Here is an 18,800-nt window from a genome sequence, read left to right as displayed (position 1 = left end):
CACTTAAGAAAATAAATAATACTGTCAAATTCATCTCAGATAATAAAAATACTGTAATGAATACAGTAGTTCACCATGCATTTGTTCATGTTTTATTAAGGGATCAGTCTGAAGCACACTATTAAATATTTCTAGTAATTTACACAGGGCTAGTAGTATATACAGCTGTATATTCAGATACACACCCAGGTATCGGATCAGTACTAGGTATCGGCCGATACCCTGAGCCCAGGTATCGGAATCGGTATCGGGAAGAGAAAAAGGGTATCGGAACATCTCTAGTTTAAAGTGCCCCTATTATGGATTTTTGAAAATGAACTTTCATGCAGTGTGTAACACAGCTCTTAAATCTTAAAGTGCATAAAGTTATTGCCTTTCAAAAGAAAGAGTCGACTCTGAGTCATAAAAACAAGTTGTTTTTAAAACAATTCTTACGTTGTTTCAGCATGAAACGCCCGCACAGACCGAACCTCTCCTCAAACACCAGCCCAGCCCTCTCCACGGACAGCACGCCAAATACACATACTATCCTTCTCGCTTCGATATTAATAATGTTCTTTACATGTGTGTGTTTGGTCTGCTTGTGTTGGTGCAGGTCGATGGTGGAGGAGATCCTGTGTCAGAGGTCAAGACTGACTCTAAACCCGCCGCAGAGAACGGGCTGAACAACGACAACATCTCGCCCAAATCATCTGTGGTCAGTCACCAGACGTCATCTTCAGGTGCGTGATAACGTCCGGCGGCTGCTGCATCTACGTGTAGAATCATGACGCCTTCATCTCTGTGTGTGTGTGTGTGTGTGTTTCAGGCTCGGTCAAACCTGCTGTGAAGTCTGAGGATGTGGTCCAGAGTGTTTTAACAGGTACGTGTCTGAGATGTCTGATGTTAATCAGGTGCAAACGATGATGTGAGCGCATCAAATACATCAGAGGAGCCCTTTAAGTGCACGGGCAATCTGATGTGATTTATACGACACAGATTGTTTCACAACACCTTCACAGAAACACACAGTGTTAATGTTGCAGCTCTGCAGAAGACATGAGTGTGATTCTTCAGATCAGTTCAGTTCAATAACAGTGTCAATGATGCAAAGTTCATCAGTTATAAATCAAGCTATAAAGTTTTACTCTAGGATCTCATGACAACACTTATTCTGTGTGTGTGTGTGTGTGTGTGTGTCAGAGGTTGACGCTCAGACTGTAGATGAACTGAAACAGATGAAGGCTTATTTGAGGGAGCAGAAAAAGCAGTACAAAGAACTGAAGGAGCTCAAGAGGAAACACAACAAGAAAACCAGCGATCTGATCAACGAACATGCGTCCAGACAGAAGCAGCTGCGCAGCGACTTCCTCCGGCGCAGGTCTGCACTGCAGAAGAGGTGAGTTTCTGTGAGACGCTTCTGCTGCTCCGGGTCCTGTCGTCTGATGCGCTGTGCTCCTGCAGGAGTGTGTCGGATCGGGATCAGGATCAGGATCGGGATCGGGATCTGCTGGAGCAGGAGCAGGACAGGTGTGAGAGTGAACTGAAGGAACAGCAGCAGCAGCAGCTCCTAACACTCAAACAGGAGCAGTTCTACAGCGAGAAGTACCTCAAACGAGAGCACCTCAAACTGGTGAACACTGATTGCTGACATAATCTCATGCACAAATCACAGCATTACTGGGATTCATTTTGACACTAAATTACTTTTTAGTAAATTGTCATTTATGATATTTTAGCTACACACTCTCAAGTCAAGTCAAAATACATTGCGTCAAAGCACTGAACAACATTCATTAGGAAAAATGTGAAGTGACATTCAGCCAAGTATGGTGACCCATACTCAGAATTTGTGCTCTGCATTTAACCCATCCGAAATGCACACACACAGAGCAGTGAACACACACACACACACTGTGAGCACACACCCGGAGCAGTGGGCAGCCATTTATGCTGCGGCGCCCGGGGAGCAGTTGGGGGTTCGATGCCTTGCTCAAGGGCACCTAAGTCGTGGTATTGAAGGTGGAGAGAGAGCTGTTCATGCACTCCCCCCACCCACAATTCCTGCCGGCCCGAGACTCAAACTCACAACCCTTCAATTGGGAGCCCAACCCTCTAACCATTAGGCCACGACTTCCCGACAGTGTGTCAATAATGCAAAATGATAGTTAAAGGCAGTTCATCATTGAATTCAGTGACGTCAATGTCTGTTCAGTTAAATAGTGTCTGTGCATTTATTTGCAATCAAAACTCTCATATCACAAACATCATAAATCTTCATGAACATTTGTCTAAAGGAATTGCTTCATAAGATTTGTTTGTTCATAGGAGTCGTTTGTTCATAAGAGTCGTTTGTTCATAGGAGTCTTTTGTTCATAAGAGTCATTTGGTCATAAGAGTCGTTTGTTCATAAGAGTTGTTTGAAGTGAACATGCAGGCTACAAGTCAGTAATGTGATTAAAATGTGCTTCAGCTGCCTTAATCGCATTATAAGGGCTTATAAATAATACAGATTGAGTTTACTTACCAACATGTTGGCTTTCTTTTTGTGTGTAGCTTGTTGAGAAGCTCACGTCCGTGGCAGAAGAGTGTCAGAATAACCAGCTGAAGAAACTGAAGGATCTGTGTGAGAGGTAAGAGATATTAAAGTGATCGTTCAGCCACAAAACATCATTCAGTCTCCTCGTGTCCTTTAAACCTGGGACTTTCACTTTCAATGAAACACAAAAGAAGATGTTTTTTTTTAAACATGTTTTTGTCCATTTAATGAAAGTCTGTGGTCTTATGTCATTTGGACAACCCTGTCCCTCAAAATATATATATATATGTTTTTTAGAGAAAACAAAGACTTGAAGAAAAGGATGGACAAGAGACGTCAGGAGAAGTTTCAAGAAGCTCGGACGCTGGAGAAGACTCTGACTGAGGAGTGAGTGATTTTAACCCATCTGCCGTTTCCCAGCAGTCTTTGTGTGTGTCTCAGATCACGTGTTCATGGATCATCATCTTCGGCTTGAGGCTTGAGGTCAAGTCACCTTTATTTTCTAAAACACGTCTGGAGAAAGCAGGACATCATTCTTACCAACCATTGATCTCATATTCACCAGGACCCACAAAAGATGATGCTGATCCAAACACACGGTCATCTGAAGTAATGAGACTGCTAGTGGTCAGTGTGACACTGAACGTTATATTCCTCCTGTTTTGTAGGAAAAAGATGGAGATGAACAGATCCCACGTGAACGAGGTGGTGCAGTCCATCAAGCGGGTGAGTGGACACTGTGTTACTTTTAAAGTAATGCGTTACAATATTGCAATATAAAAATAAATAATTACGTAACTTATGTTCAATTTATTGAAAGTAATGCGTTATGTTACTTTTGCGTTACTTTTTAAATCTGGACAGGGCTTGCTTGTTTGTTTTTAAAATAAAAGTTTTGGCAAATATAAAAGCCTTTGCACAACAAAAGTGAAATGAATACGTCTAAGGATGAAGGGAAAGTACATTTACGTCTGTACAGTAGAAGGCAGAAGAAGACTTTTCAACACACAAATGTGTGTGTTTAGTAATGATTGCTCATTAATATGATTTAACTGGATCATCGAAGGACAGAAGCAAAGACATTGGTTTATAGAATGGGGTTAAATACATAAAGGATATTTGTGTTGTTTAACATTTAATTATTGCAGGGTTGCGTCATATTCTCAGTCGCATAATTTTTTATTCATTTTGAGGACTACTGAATCTGTTTTGTGTGTGTGAGTGTGTGTGTGTGTGAGTGAGATGATTTAGTGCATATATATTTATATTTATTTTAGAACTACAGTAACAGATTTCTCTCAGCATGAGGACAGCAGAGATCTCAATCAATAAATTGAAAAAAATTGCTAAAAAATAACTTGCATTACTTATTTGAAAAAGTACCTCGGATATTCTGTTGTAAATTAAAAAGTAATGCGTAACTTCACTAGTTACTTGTAAAAATTAATCTGACAAAATAACTCGTATTAATAACTTGTAATGCCCCCCCCCCCCCCCAACACTGTTAACCCCTGCTGGTAAATGCTTTAGTTACTCAGTTACTGTACATCTTTTTTATTCAAAAGTATATGGAATATATATATTGTGACAAGATGAATGTTTTTGTAAGTAGCATGGGTGTTATCTCTAATTTTGAAGTGTATATTCTCAGCTCAACTCTTCTGACTAGATTGTCTACATAAAACAAAAAAACAAGCTAAATACAACTAATTATGAATAGTTTGGAGAGGAAAATAGAGTTTATTAAAGAGAAGACATGGTTTGTACTGAACGTTGTGTGTTTTGTGCTGTGAATTACTGGCTGCCAGGGTGAAGATTGTTTTCTTTCATTAAAGGGGGGGTGAAATGCTATTTCATGCATACTGAGTTTTTTACACTGTTAAAGAGTTGGATTCCCATGCTAAACATGGACAAAGTTTCAAAAATTAAGTTGTACGTTTGAAGGAGTATTTTTGTCCCAAAAATACTCCTTCAGGTTTGTCACAAGTTTCGGAAAGTTTTTTTTTCGAGTATGGGTCTGTGTGACGTTAGATGGAGCGGAATGTCCTTATATGGGTCCTGAGGCACTTCTGCCGGAAGAGCGCGCTCCCGTATAGCAGAGCACTGAGAGCACAACAGACTTCACTGATCAGAGCCAGAGCGTCGCCAAATGTCACAGAAGAAGTGTGTTTTTGGTTGCCAGGGCAAGACAACCCTGCACAGATTACCAAAAGAGAAACAGCATTAAGGGACCAGTGGATGGAGTTTATTTTTACAGAGCATCAACGGAGTTGTGCAAGTGTTTGTGTTTGTTCCCTGCATTTCGAAGATGCTTGTTTTACAAACAAGGCCCAGTTTGACGACGGATTTGCACATCGTTTATTTCTTAAGGATAATGCAGTCCCAACGAAAAAGGGTCACGATCGTGTGTTGGAACCGCAGGCGGTGAGTAAAACTGCTTCAAATATCTCTGCCTCCTTGTTAGTGTGTCCCCTCCCATCGGAGACCCGGGTTCGAGCCCCGCTCAGAGCGAGTCGTTGCTGCTACTGCTCTCGTTCAGTTTCAGCCTCTGGATCTGATTCTGGATCATAAATATACGCTGAATCTGACTGTTAGCCATGGTTTGTTTTGGATGATGGTTTTGTCCTCACTGTGTCACAGCTTCCAGCTCTCAACACAAAAGCCTACTCGCGCTCATGATTCTTTAGCTCCGCCCACACGTCACGCCTCCAGCCGCTTGTGTTTTTCCGGGAAAAATCGGTACAGACAATCTTTCTCTTATGAATATAATAAAACTAAAGACTTTTTGGAGTTATGAAGGATGCAGTACTACTCTATAGGTACTCAAGATTAACAGGAGATTGAGTGAAAACCAGCATTTCACCCCCCCATTAAGTGTAGACTTGTGACTGATCCTGCAGTTACATCATTACACCTGTAGGTGGCAGCAGAAGACTGTCTGAAGAGTGTGTGAGTCTGTAGTTAATGAGCTGCTGTTTCTAATCAGAACATCAGTCACGTGATCAGCTGCAGCCAATCACAGCTCTGATTACATTCAGAACAGCAGCAGGACTTTGACCCTGAATTATATTTTATTGGAAGGATATTTTTGTTGCTTTTGTATGATAATAATGTTGGAAGTGTGTTGAGGGAGAAATCCCTGGATCAGCGTCTGTGCTGCGTGAAGGTTTCTATCCAGCGGTCAGATGTTGCTGTTTGAGGGCTAGTTCTGTGTTTCTATGTTCATGAACATCTCAGTGGCATTATTTTGCTGACATGTTCATTGCTTCTCTGTGTAGTCACGTGTAGATTGCATGTACTCGAACACATCTGTGAGTGTGTGAATGTTTGTGTGTTTTCCAGCTGGAAGAAGCTCAGAACAAACGACTGGAGAGATTGCTGGAAAAACATAAAGATGTTCGACAGCAAATCCTGGACGACAAAGCAACGGTACGAGCCACTGTTGAGATTCATGACATGTTTGTGGAAGTTTAAAACACTGCAGAAACACACACACACACACATGCACATACACACACACACACATGCATGCACACACACGCACACACACGCACATACACACATGCATACACATGCACACACACACACATGCACACACACACATGCATGCACACACACACACGCACATACACACATGCATACACACACGCACACACATGCACACACACACACATGCACGCACACACACACACACACACACACACACACACACACATATACCTGCAGTGTGTTGGTGTTTCCTCACTCTCGCTGTTATTTTAGGAGGACGGATCACAGGAAGTGGAAGGTAAGCAGTGCTGCATCCCAGCATTCAGTTCATCACTGATATTCATCTAACATTCAGGTTAATGGTTGTGTGTCCTGGGCTGCTCGAATTAACCAAAACCCAAACTCTGGATCATAACATCTTCATCCAGCCATTTTCTAATAACCAGCTTTACTGACCCGTGTGAGTGTGTGTGTGTGTGTGTGTGTGTGTGTGTGTGTGAGTGTGTGTGTGTGTGTGTGTGTCTGAGAGTGTGTGTGTGTGTGTGTGTGTGTGTGAGTGAGTGTGTGTGTGTCTGAGAGTGTGTGTGTGTGTGTGTGTGTGCGTGAGTGCGTGCGGTTCATCATCACACGTGATCAGTGTTTCAGCAGAAGTCCTGCAGCACTGAAGCGCAGTGTTTGATTGTTTTCTGTTGGTGAATCTCTCTCACAATGAGCCAGCGGTGCTGAGTCCTGAATAAAACTAATGAAGGACACACAGAAAGATTTCAGGACCGAGAGACTAGAGTCTTGCTGTGAAACATGAACACGTTACATGCGTGTGTTTTTCTGCTGGTCAGTGACGTGTGTCATGTTTCTGGAGAGCAGCGGCCGTCTGCAGGTTTAGATGCTGTTGATTCTTCAGGTGAATGTTGTCTCGCTGATGAACGAGGCGAGCTGTTAGGATTAGAGTGCAATATTGTTCACATGATGGGTTACGCTGAACCATCTTCAGTCTTGATCATGTGATCATGTGTGTGCGTTTGTGTCTCGTTGAGGTGATATACAGTATGAACACTGGATGCCCTGGTTTGTTTTATTTTTGTGTTTTGTTAAAGTGACCATTCTGTCTCATTCGCTCTCCCTCGTGTCGCTGTGTGACTCTTCAGTGGAGCACAAAGTCATTTGGGGGAATGATGGAAGAACCAAACAACATCAGACGCCACTGATTTTCATCATGCGGACAAAATATTTTATTTTATGTTTCAGTGAAGAAGGTCATACAGATTTAAATGAGTAAAGGATGACAGAATGATTTGTGTGTGTGTGTGTGTGAGAGAGAGAGAGAAGCACTCAGTCTGGTCAGAGAACATGAATGTAGTAATGCTCAGTCAGTGATTAGTGCTGAAGCGATGTGTTGATGCGGTTTTCTCGTGTTCAGCTCCGCGTCACTAGAGGGCGTCATAAACACGTCACAGCGCTTCAGAGAGCGTCCTGCTTCACTAGAGACTCATACATTATGCAGCATCAGTTCATCTGGGCTTTGCTTCCCATCAGACTCATGTTTTTAGGAGTTATTCTGTAATCTGTCCTCGTTCACAGTGGTGTCAGAAGCAGGTCTCATCTGTGCTTGTGTTTGGATCAGGAAGCAGTTTGAAGTTAAAGTAACCAGGACGAAGCTGAAATCCTGCCCTCTGTAAGAACATGAGCGAGAGAGAGAGGCCTGACCTATTTTTACGCTTGGATCAGGCACTAATGGACAGCTATAAGCATCCCGGGTCTTCAGAGACCTGCAGAACCCTCTCTGCTCTCAGCTGATGAAAGTGTGGAGAGATTTCACTGCAAACTGACGGCTAGTTCAGCTTCTCTGCCAGCAGCAGCCTGTATACGTGTTTGAGAACGTGTTGATGTTTAAATAGAAATGCTCAGCGTGCGCGTGCTAGCGTCCTGCTAACGTTCCAATAAGATCAGCCGGCGGGAATCACGCACGCAGCGTGTCGCAGGCTGATTAGATCTGACTTTCAGCTTCACTTTGGTGTTTGTTTCATGAACTTCCCAGCGAGGTGAGCGCGATGAGGGAACGGGCTCAGTGTTATTCATGCTAACGCTAAGCCTCTGTTTCTGGGCTGTTTTGACACTTCTGGTCTTGGGATGTTTTGTTGCCGGGTGACAGATGTGTTTCTGTCTGAAAGCTGCAGGCCGCGCGACATTAACACAAACAGGAGCGCTGTGCCATCGCCATGGCAACCCTCATCCCGCTCTAACCCCATAATAACCAGAACACGAGGAGCTCCTGGAATGATGACCGTCGCAGCACTTTATTATTTCTTCTGTGATACTCTCTGTTGATTATATTATATGTTGATCATTTCTCCTTCAGTCTTGATTTTGAGAAGACACGAGGGTGAACTATTCCTTTATTGCCTTTGCAATGTAAAAAAAAAAAAACACTGTGATAATGCAATCATAGTATTGTCCAAAGAAAGCGTCTGCTATGTTGCTGGCCCAGCTCTGGAGAGACAGATGGAGACGGATGGAGACGTCTGTGAGACTCGTGGAGCAGATCGAGCTCCCGCTGGCACACGCTCCTCGCTCTCGTGGTGGCCGCGCTTTTCCCGTGTTTGATGTGAGCGGCTCTTCATTAATAATTCACACAACCCTCCTGATTCTCACCAGGGGAAGTGCTGTCACTCGATAAAGACCCGAGGAGCACAAACACACCGTGATCCAGCTGGAAATAACCTGGTGTCATTAGATGCTGGAGTCAGTCTGTTAGTGAGCGTCTGTGAACACACACCTGCGGGTGATTACACGACGAGTGTGAAACGGGAACGCTTCAGCTAAAGTAATCCAATCTCTGCCCAATCTAGATTTCAGAAGCTTGGCATCCCTCGATGGCGGCCCAGAATTAGGACAGATGTTGAAGAAGGTCACTCTCCTCCCGAGTGCTTTAAGAGAGCGGAGGAGTTGGACGTGAGTGTGGTTTGTTGACAGATGACGAGTCTTTTGAGGAAAGACATTTTTAACTAGGAGTCGGGAGGGAACAGAAACTAGAATGGTTTGATCTGTAGGTCTCTTTAGGTCAGTGAATCGGGGGCGTCCCGCTGACTCCAGGGCTTTGAGGTGTTCCTCCGCTCTGGGGCTTGAAGAGACAAGTCGAAGCGATCTGAATCGTTACAGTAAATGTGTTTCTGAACCTCGACTGTTGTGTTTCTGCTGTAGTTTTTTATTTCAAAAGGAGAGCCATGGCTCAGGGTTTCTGTTTGTAGGACGCCTGTTTGTTTGGCACAAATACTGAACGAGAAGGATTGGGACCGATACATTCCTCTTGTTGGACTACTTATTAAAAGAACTAACTCCTATGCTTCATTGGGTTAAGAGCGTATAGATGTATAGATGCTGGATAAAACACTGAGGAGCAGAGCCAGAGAAACTTACAGACGTGTTCATCTAAACACAAATAACCAAGAGCAGGTGTAGCTGATCCTGAACTTTTAATGAGCTGTGTTTCCACACCGTCCCCAGGTGATAAAGACGTGTCTGAGCTCAGCGTCAAGCACAGGTCGGTCTCGCCCCGGACGCACACGCGTGTGCCAGAGACGTGTTCAATCCCAGGTCTTTGTGTGCTGGCCAGCAGGGGGACAGCAGATGTCCTTCCTCTAAGTAGGTCGGGCTTTGTGCGGCGTCCGGCTGGAACCATCTGTCCGTGGCATGTCGCTATCAGCCGGCTGAAAATATGATTTTCTAGAAGGTGACCTTTGAGATGACGGGCGTGTGGAGATGAAGCTTGATCGGTTTGAGGAAGTGGGCTGTGCAAGTGTAGAAATGGAGAGCTGTTAGTTTTTGTTTTCTGTGTTGGTGAAGAGCTGTACATCCCTTGTTCCTTCCTCGAAGCATTGCATGGAAGAACTAAACCTGTTCTGAGGGTTAAACCGGCGCAAGCAGAGATCAGAGGCGCTCTCAGATCACCAGCGAGCGCAAATCATTCGAAATCAGTCTTTGACACAATCATCTTTGGTTCTTTCTTTAATTACTCCGTTCCCAGGAGAGAGAGCGGGGTAGTTAACCAGTCAAATAAGCAGTAAAGCAATTATTGGGTCAGAATGAATACAATTCTGCCATCTTTAATCACTAGGGGAGTCTGTGCCTGGAGAAAACAGCACAGAGCTGAGTGAGATGAAATCATGTTGATCTTCTGAGATCGTCTCTAATCTGAACCTTTAACCTCAGGCCGTGGTTTTCCTCTCCTGCGCTCGGTGGGACTCATTCTAACATGGTGCAGCTTTATTTTGTGGTTTAATCCATGTGCTTATTCATGTTCCAGCACTGTATTCTCTCACATCTGCTTTGTGATCACGCTCTAGATCAGAGCTTCTCAACTGGGGGATCACGACCCAGAAATACAGCTTTGTTTGTTTCCCTGCTGTTGCGTTATTGTTATAATAGTAAAACAGACTTCTAAATGAGTGGGAAAACAACAAGCGATAAAAGAAAATACACCATTAAACAGGAATCAGCAGAGAAAAACCGGTTGAGATGCTCTGATCCAGATGGGATCCTCGTCTGATTTGTTCCTCACTTTCTCCCGCAGCTCCAGAGCGAGCTGGACCAGGAATATCAGGACAAGTTCCGGAGGCTTCCAGTGGAAATCCAAGAATTCGTGCAGGATTCTGCTGCTTGTAAAGGCAAGTTAAGCCAAGACTGTGACTTTCTTCCCATGTCCAGAAGCTCAAGCAGGTGAATCTCTCTCCAGATGAAGACGTGGAGCAGCGGTCGTCAGAGGAAGAGTCTGCTGCACCTTTATAAACATGTTTTTATACTTCTCATGCTGTCGAGTTTTCCCTGATTAAATGTGCACCTTTTAGTGTGATGACTTACTTGAACAATGTTAAAAATAATTTTCCTCTTTTTTTTCTTACTTTTAAAAAGTCTTCAGAAGAACTTGCTGCTTATGTGGATCTAAATATGTGTTTAGATGAGCTTCACTGTCGCTCTTAATGATTTTAAACAGCTCTTCAAGTCTTTAATATAAACTTTAGGCTCTACTTCGCTCATATGTTATCATGGACCGTTCTGCCACAATTTAGAGTTTGTATGAATTCAGTTTTTAATAACATAACAACGTGGACATGAAACATAAAGGCAAAAAATCATTAATTTGCTTGCATGTTATTGTACAAACATCTGATGTGGTAGGAAAACATTATTTTTCCATATATATATATATATATGTTAAGATGAACATTTGGCAGAATTACACTGTGGTCAAAGTGTTCAAAGTCATTCTCTGGGATTCGAACCCATGACCTCGATGTTGCTAGCGCTTGATCTGCTTAATAAAGATGTTTAACAGATTCCTGTGCCAATATTTGATCTCAAATGCACTGTGGGACAATGTTTAACTGACCGAGTCTCGACTGGACGATGTTGTGATGTGGAGATGAAGTGAAGACCGTCACTGATGCAGCGGTGGTCAGAAGATAACATGCACCTCGCAGAGTCTGCAGAGGAACTAAATACGAGGGATCATACAAAATACATGTTTTTATTTAGTACCGAGCTGAATAAGATATTTCACATATAGTCCACAAGAATAATATAATAGTTGAATTTATAAAAATTAGCCCTTTCAAAAGTTTACACACTCTGGATTTTTAATACTGTTGTTATCTGAATGATTTCTAATTTAGTGATGTGTTGATGAGTCCCTTGTCTGCCAGCAGTGACTGTGATTTAGAGATCCATCTCTTCACACAAGGTTCAGACGCTCGCTGATGCTCCAGAAGGACAAACCATGCACTTTTTGGAGAAACTGCAAAGTGTATGTAAAGTTTTGACCACAACTGTACTGACCAGTGGAGGAGGTGAAGTTTAGTGTGTGAAAGACTCGATGCTGCCAGTTTCTGAGCTTCTTTTATCACTGTTTTATATTGACAGCACTAGTGCCACGAACACCTGAGACGTGTCTGTAGATGATCATGTCTCACTCGAGTCCTGTGCTTCTGAACACATTTATCTTCTGAATGCATCATGTGTACGTTGGTCTTTGTAATAAAACATCACGTCTGTGGACGTCTAGTGCACTACTGAGTAAAGCTTGTGACTGGCTGTATTTCAGAGAAATGCTATATTCATAGACAGTTTGATGCACTTCTCAAGTTTCTCCACGCTGATGTTGATGTACGTGAAGCTTTTAGAAATCATGTCAAGTGTAAGAGGGTTATAAATAACTGTGGATGAAATAAATGTTGCTTGTGTCTCGATGTGTGTCGAGTGTTGGTGTTAGTGTTAGTTGTTGAAGGTCAGCGTGTCTGTTCCTGCCCCGATGAAGAGTTATATGGTGTTTCTGCAAAGGACCTTGGGAAGTTCTGCTGACCAGCTCCTCCTGAAGAGCTTCATCTGAACCCTGTCTAATGCTGAATAAACCTGCTGTGTGTTAATGTGTTGAGGATGCTGAGCCAGAGATCTGATGATACACAGTGTGTGTGTGTGTGTGTGTGTGCGTGTGTGTGTGTGTGTGTGTGTGTGTGTGTATCATATCAGGACACAACTCTGTATAATGTCATGGGTATGACACAGGTATTACAAGGAGAGGGTGACTTATGAGGACATAACCCATGTCCCCATTTTTCAAAACACTTATAAATCATACAGAATGAGTTTTTTTGAGAAAGTAAAAATGCACAAAGTTTCCTGTGAGGGTTAGGGTTAGGTGTAGGGTTGGTGAAGGGACATAGAATATACAGTTTCTACAGAATAAAAACCATTACACCTATGGGATGAACACACTTTACACAAAAACAAACGTGTGTGTGTGTGTGTGTGTGTGTGTGTGTGTGTGTGTGCGCGTGTGTGTGTGTGTGAGCGTCGGCTGTGGCCTGTTTCCCATCATCCACATGTTTTAAGCACAGATGCCCAGCGGTCGTGCGACTGAAGCACATGTGAACCGACAGCAATTCAGCTGCAAATATAATCAACATAAAAATAAACAGATCATGGTTCAGAAATAACTGATGCTGCTCTTTCATCGTTCCAGTCTCATGGAGTCCATCACTGTCCATCAAATATATCTGGGGGATTTCTGATGTTTTAGAAGTAGTTTCTGTGTTGAATATGAAGCAAATTATTTGGATGTGTAATATTATCTCATATTATCTGATGGTGGATAAACACACACACACACACACACACGCACACACACACACACACACACACACACACAGCTGATGGCAAATAATATGATGAAAAGGTCCCTAAGCCTTTGTGTAATTCAGGTAATGAAGTGTGTGTGTGTGTGTGTGTGTGTGTGTGTGTGTGTGTGTGTGTGTTGACAGTAGGGGTCTGTGCTCATAATGTTCTGTGCAGGAAACAGGAAGTGAGGTAATGACACTGCTTTAGTCAGACACGATTAATTCGACAGCGGTTCCCATGATTCCCTCTGTCAGATCACCTCTGATACTCTACAGTGAATCTACAGTAAATTACATCAAAAAAATTAAATTCACACTGACCTGAATCATCAGACTGATTCATTTAGAAAAGAGATTCTTCACTCTGATGCTTCGTTTGTGGACATTAATTACTGACAGTCTAACGCCCACAGTTTACTAATTACATCTGCTGTAAACAACAACAACAACAACAAGAGATTCAGTTCAAACAAACATAGACAGATATACAGACAGATAGATAGATAGATAGATAGATAGATAGATAGATAGATAGATAGATAGATAGATAGATAGATAGATAGATAGATAGATAGATAGATAGATAGATAGATAGATAGATAGATATTCAACCTTCATCAACCTCATCTCGTCCTGCAGGGTTTCCTCGCTGCGTGAGTCTGAGTGTGTGTGTCTCTCTCTCTGTGTGTGTGTGTGTGTGTGTGTGTGTGTGTGTGTGTAGTGTGTGTGTGAGGACTTCTTGTGTGAAAGAGAGAGAGAGAGAGAGAGAGAGAGAGACTGCAGCGGTGGTGAAGGGCTGTATGTATGACTCTGAGGAAGGTCCACCATCATCCGCCCGTTTGGGAGCGCAGGGAATTCTGTGTTTTCCCGGGAATGTCGCGGGCGTGCGCTGATCAAGTGTGATGACGGTAAGCCGTGAGCGCGGCTCGTGCGCGTGGTATTGAGCTGTAGGGAAGGGCGCGCGCGTGTGTTTGTGTTCATGTGTGAGGAGAATCAAAGTGAACTGGCTCTTAGCTCTCGGCTAACATTAGCTGGATCTCCCGCAGTGCTCGTCATGTGAACGGTAAGGATGTGTGTGTGCTCGTCGAGATGCAGCTCTGCTTCTGTGTGTTAGCGAATGTTTTTCCTCAGTCCAGCTTCACTGTGCCGCTAATACTGAAAATTACGTAATGCATACTGAATGAATCTGAGATGTAAAGCATGCAGGGCCTGTCGGTGCATGTGTGCATTTACTGCAGAACACAGCATTGCATCTGAGTGTGTGTGTGTGTGTGTGTGTGTGTGTGTGTGTGTGTGTGTGTGTGTGTGTGTGTATAGAGTGTGAATGTGTCATCAGAGCTCGTTCAGTGTGAACTGTGTCAGAAATTAAACTTCTGCTATCTGGGACGTGTCCCTTTCAGAGGCATCTCCACCTGCATCATGAAAACATACAGTGTAACACTTCACTATATATGTGGCACATGCTCCTCTCTGATTAATGTCTGATTCTTCAGCATTAGATGTAGTCTAGATGTAGTAAACATATGTGCTGTCGGTGGTTGTGTCTAGATGATCTGTCATGTTTCTTCTTAAATGACCTTAAAAAAAGATGCATTAGATATCAGTGTTGTTGTTTCAAAATATACCTTTATTAAAAATGCACCATCTGAAAACAGGTTTTAATTTCTATATTTTACAACATAACTTTTGTGCCTTGTTTCAGATTTACATTTATATTTGACATTTATATTTACTGCCATGATATAAAAATGGCAATATAAAAACCCAATGATGTCAAAACAAGAACTAAAAGCAGAATAACAGGCACTGAACTGGAGATCTGTGAAGCTTTACTGTGAATCTGCTCAGGGGTGTGTTTTCATCCTGTAAAGTGTCTGAACACGTCACCTGTTCACGAGAGCGCACAGGTGAACGGGTGTTTACTCCGTCAGAAACACTGACTGCGTGTGGAAGGTAAAGCCAGCTCTGATGTTCTTCAGGTTCTTCGGTGGATCTTCAGATCTGTGTCTGGTGAAGGTGGAATCGAACAGGAGCTGCTGTAAGTGTGTTTGACCGCTGCTTGTTCAAACAGCTTTCAGAAGGTTTAGAGAGCTGAAATGCTCTGAACTCTGTGTAATGTCACAGTTTAGCTGTTTTTGTGTGCTTTGAATCACTGATGGTTCATTGAGACACTGTTAGTTCTTTCCTGAAATGATTTGTGACTTCTGTGCATGTGTTGGTGTTCATCATGTCATCTCATGGAGGTTCATGCTCTATGGTGTTTCAGAAGCGCAGGCTTTGAGTCTGTGTTCGACTGTACTGTGGCAGAAAGACTTCATCCGTGTCTTTCAGAAACACTACTCACCGTCTCAGATGTCTGATTTTACTACAATTTTCCTAATATCAGCCTTCATGTCCGTTATCAGCCATAGTGAAAGTAGTTAGCCGCTTTCAGTGTCAGCTGCAGATATTTGCATCAGCGGTGATCAGACTCTCCAGAAGAGCTGGAGTCCTCCTCTTCCACATGTGTCTGGTGACAGAAGTGTTTTCTGTACGAACAGAGCTGCGTTGTGCTGGTGTTGTTGTGGTTTTCTTGCGCTTGTGTGTCTGTGTGTGTGCTGTTGGGAAGATGCACTATTATTCTTTAATTAGCAGCTGTAAACACAGTGAGTCACAGGCTTCTGGCTGTTATTGTTCACGTTGTGTTTCACGCGACGGCTGCCACACGCGTGTTTTCTTTGGGTCGACTGACCGCCAGCGCTCCGTCTTCACACGGTCAGTGTGTTCTGGCTTCATTAGTCTCTCTCTCTCTCTCTGTGTTTGTCTTCACAGCATCTGAGATGTCACTCGCCGTTAAATCTCTTTCTCCAGCATGTTTCTCACTCCGCTTGAGTTGTCAGCGTTGTTTCAGTATCTTCGATCAGCAGAAGGTTCCTGTTTTCAGGCTGGTTTAGATCAGAGCTGAAGCTGGTCAGGGTTAACCTGGAGGACTGACCGCTGTTTTATTGCTAACCCTAATCCCAGCAGCTCATCCAGTGTTGTCTGTTAGTTCTCAGGGAGCTTGGTTCTAATCTTATCAGTTTATCTATCTTTCATTAACTTAGGAATGTTCTCAAACTATCGCTCCGTCTTGAGCTGAAAGAGAAAACGCTTTTGCCTACATAGTCTTGGGATAATCCTCACTCTCATCCTTGTGGTCTAGGACTAGATCTGTGCTGTTTTCAGCTGATGTGTGAACACTAAACTTGATCTGTGGCTCCTGCTATCCAATAATCACAATAATCATTAGTCTTGAAAACAAAGTCTCAGCTTTTAAATTCTACACACATTCTGTCTTTATTTTGTCAGCCATTTTTTATTTAGTCTTAGTCTTAGTTCTGTGGCAGTTATTATCATGTTTAGTCAAGCTCGTCCTGTTTTTGTTTAGTCAAGTTTTAGCCGACTAAATGTCGGAGCATGTTAGTCCGTGGAGACTTTTCTTCACATTTTCATCATGCTGTATAATAGTTAAACTGATAAAAATTATAATCTATAAGATTGTTGTCATTTAAGAAATGTATTTTTCCGTTTCAGGTATTGCCAATAATTGAGCACACATCAACAGAATGAAGACTTTATTTATCTCATCTACTGTACTGATTTATTACGGGTTATTTAATATATAATTAATATCAAAGACTTAGATATGCACTCTCTTTGGCTACATTATGAAAACTGGTAAAAACAAGCAATTTGGAAATAAATAACCCCCCGAGCAGAAAATGTATCATGTTAACAGAGAAGCTCTGATTTGGGGATTTGAGCTCTTGGTATCTGGCAACCGCACACAGAAACGCTCGTGCAGTAGAGGTGCGAACAACAGCCAATAATATTTTGTCTCTTTTACAACAAAAATGTTAATACATTTTGTTATAGTTTACATTTTTTTTATAGATTTATGTCTCGTCTTTTATTGTTAATAATATTGCATGTTGATAAAGTCACAGTTAGCATTTATTGACCTTATTGCCGTCTCGTCTTAGTCATGGGGAAAACATTTTTCATCATAGTTTTCATTCATGAAATGAACACTAGCACAGATGGCTGTAGAGAAGCGATCATCTCGTCCTCTTTACTGTTAGTTCCAGCAGCAAATCAGCATAAAACTCACTGAAATCAGTCATGAATCCACCAATCAGTGATTCAACCGCCTAAAGTAAAACAGTCATATGTCATATTTACCTCCGAAAAGACATTCAGTGACCATAAATAAGAAAATAACTTTAAACAGGAGCATTTTAATATATGCGCAATATTACATATTCATGAAATTTCACTAGGGATGTAACGAATCACTCAACTCAACTCGATTTGATTCGATTTCAAGATTCAATTCGATTCACGATTTTTTTCATTTATTTGTTTTAAACAAAATTATATTTAAGGCAAAAGGTGAATTAAATGTGTCCTTTTATTATTGCTTGGACAAAATGCTGCACATTTGTTTGTTAAAAATTGAAATATAACTAAATAAGTAAACAAAGCACTCAAGATCGCCGAGGCAGGTAGAGCTTAAAGCGTTTCCTTGGTTACCGCTGTAAACAAAGCACTCATGATCGCCGCGGCAGGTGGAGCTTAAAGCGTTTCCTTGGTTACCGCTGTAAACAAAGCACTCATGATCGCCGCGGCAGGTGGAGCTTAAAGCGTTTCCTTGGTTACCGCTGTAAACAAAGCGCTCGTGAACACCGCGGCAGGTGGAGCTTAAAGCGTTTCCTTGGTTACCGCTGTAAACAAAGCGCTCGTGAACACCGCGGCAGGTGGAGCTTAAAGCGTTTCCTTGGTTACCGCTGTAAACAAAGCGCTCGTGAACACCGCGGCAGGTGGAGCTTAAAGCGTTTCCTTGGTTACCACTGTAAACAAAGCACTCATGATCGCCGCGGCAGGTGGAGCTTAAAGGGTTTCCTTGGTTACCGCTGTAAACAAAGCAGCGCTGCACTTATGAACTTTAATATGCTTCATACAGAGAAAAATACCATCTAAACTTTTCTAAAGACAGTAAGTTCCCCTCAGACACACTTTCATATAGACTCATGTATTTTCAACCGGCTCGCGGGTAATCGTTAAATCCTTTCATTCTACTGAACCTGTTGTTGTTTTTATTACAGCCACCATTTAAATTTATATATTTCAACAAACGATTGGAATAGAAGCAACTATATGTTTAAAATGTTGATATAATAACTGCCTTGTGTTCAATTTAAATGTTTGGACATTTGATTTGAGTTGATTTATTATTTATGAAATTGAAAAATAGTTTGTTGTTAATTTCAAACTTTAACGGAATAGTGATGTATGAACTGACCGAGTTCTCTGGATAGTTCTGCACTTTAATTGAGATTTAGTTTTGAGATTTCACTTCCCTGAAATGTTTCCAAATGAATGGATATTGAGTTGAATTGAGCACTTAAGAATCGGACTCAGATCTTGACATCTGTGTTTTGTCTGCGTTTCAGTCACACGGCTCAACACTCTAACGATTAATGACTGGACAGAGTGAATCTGTGCATCCTGAAGTGATTATTGCGGCGGAAAGAGAGATTACTGCTCCCCCGCCGGCCCAAGATCTCCCATCATGCCGTGTTCCTGCGAGCGTCTCTGTAGAACAGTCA

General features: G+C 42.4%; 2 protein-coding genes across 12 annotated transcripts in view; both read left to right on the top strand.

Annotated features, from left to right (window-relative positions):
- The window catches only part of LOC127938267 (1-phosphatidylinositol 4,5-bisphosphate phosphodiesterase beta-1), an 87,753-nt gene extending 76,416 nt beyond the window's left edge, over positions 1 to 11,337 (top strand). Inside the window, exons 25-35 of one of the 4 annotated variants that reach the window (XM_052534742.1) lie at positions 596 to 722; positions 809 to 862; positions 1,183 to 1,378; positions 1,444 to 1,612; positions 2,536 to 2,612; positions 2,816 to 2,905; positions 3,187 to 3,244; positions 5,861 to 5,947; positions 6,281 to 6,305; positions 10,575 to 10,668; positions 10,737 to 11,337. In XM_052534742.1, the coding sequence (XP_052390702.1) occupies positions 596 to 722; positions 809 to 862; positions 1,183 to 1,378; positions 1,444 to 1,612; positions 2,536 to 2,612; positions 2,816 to 2,905; positions 3,187 to 3,244; positions 5,861 to 5,947; positions 6,281 to 6,305; positions 10,575 to 10,666 (975 nt within the window). In that variant the 3' untranslated portion in view covers positions 10,667 to 10,668; positions 10,737 to 11,337. Of the gene's footprint in view, positions 1 to 595; positions 723 to 808; positions 863 to 1,182; positions 1,379 to 1,443; positions 1,613 to 2,535; positions 2,613 to 2,815; positions 2,906 to 3,186; positions 3,245 to 5,860; positions 5,948 to 6,280; positions 6,306 to 10,574 lie in introns of all 4 variants that reach the window. The other 3 variants (XM_052534740.1, XM_052534741.1, XM_052534739.1) reach the window with 3 other exon arrangements.
- A 2,586-nt stretch (positions 11,338 to 13,923) lies between these two features.
- plcb4 (phospholipase C, beta 4) overlaps positions 13,924 to 18,800 on the top strand; it is a 45,428-nt gene continuing 40,551 nt past the window's right edge. For 3 of the 8 annotated variants that reach the window (XM_052534727.1, XM_052534738.1, XM_052534734.1), the window contains exon 1: positions 14,092 to 14,236. The gene's annotated coding sequence lies outside the window, so the exon portion shown is untranslated. Of the gene's footprint in view, positions 14,237 to 15,081; positions 15,212 to 18,800 lie in introns of those variants that run through there. The other 5 variants (XM_052534731.1, XM_052534728.1, XM_052534729.1 and 2 more) reach the window with 4 other exon arrangements.

Source organism: Carassius gibelio, chromosome A20, assembly GCF_023724105.1.
Source record: "Carassius gibelio isolate Cgi1373 ecotype wild population from Czech Republic chromosome A20, carGib1.2-hapl.c, whole genome shotgun sequence".
NCBI classification, from domain to species: domain Eukaryota; kingdom Metazoa; phylum Chordata; class Actinopteri; order Cypriniformes; family Cyprinidae; genus Carassius; species Carassius gibelio.
Note: the sequence above shows the minus strand (reverse complement) of the source record. Positions and strands in the feature narration are given on the sequence as shown.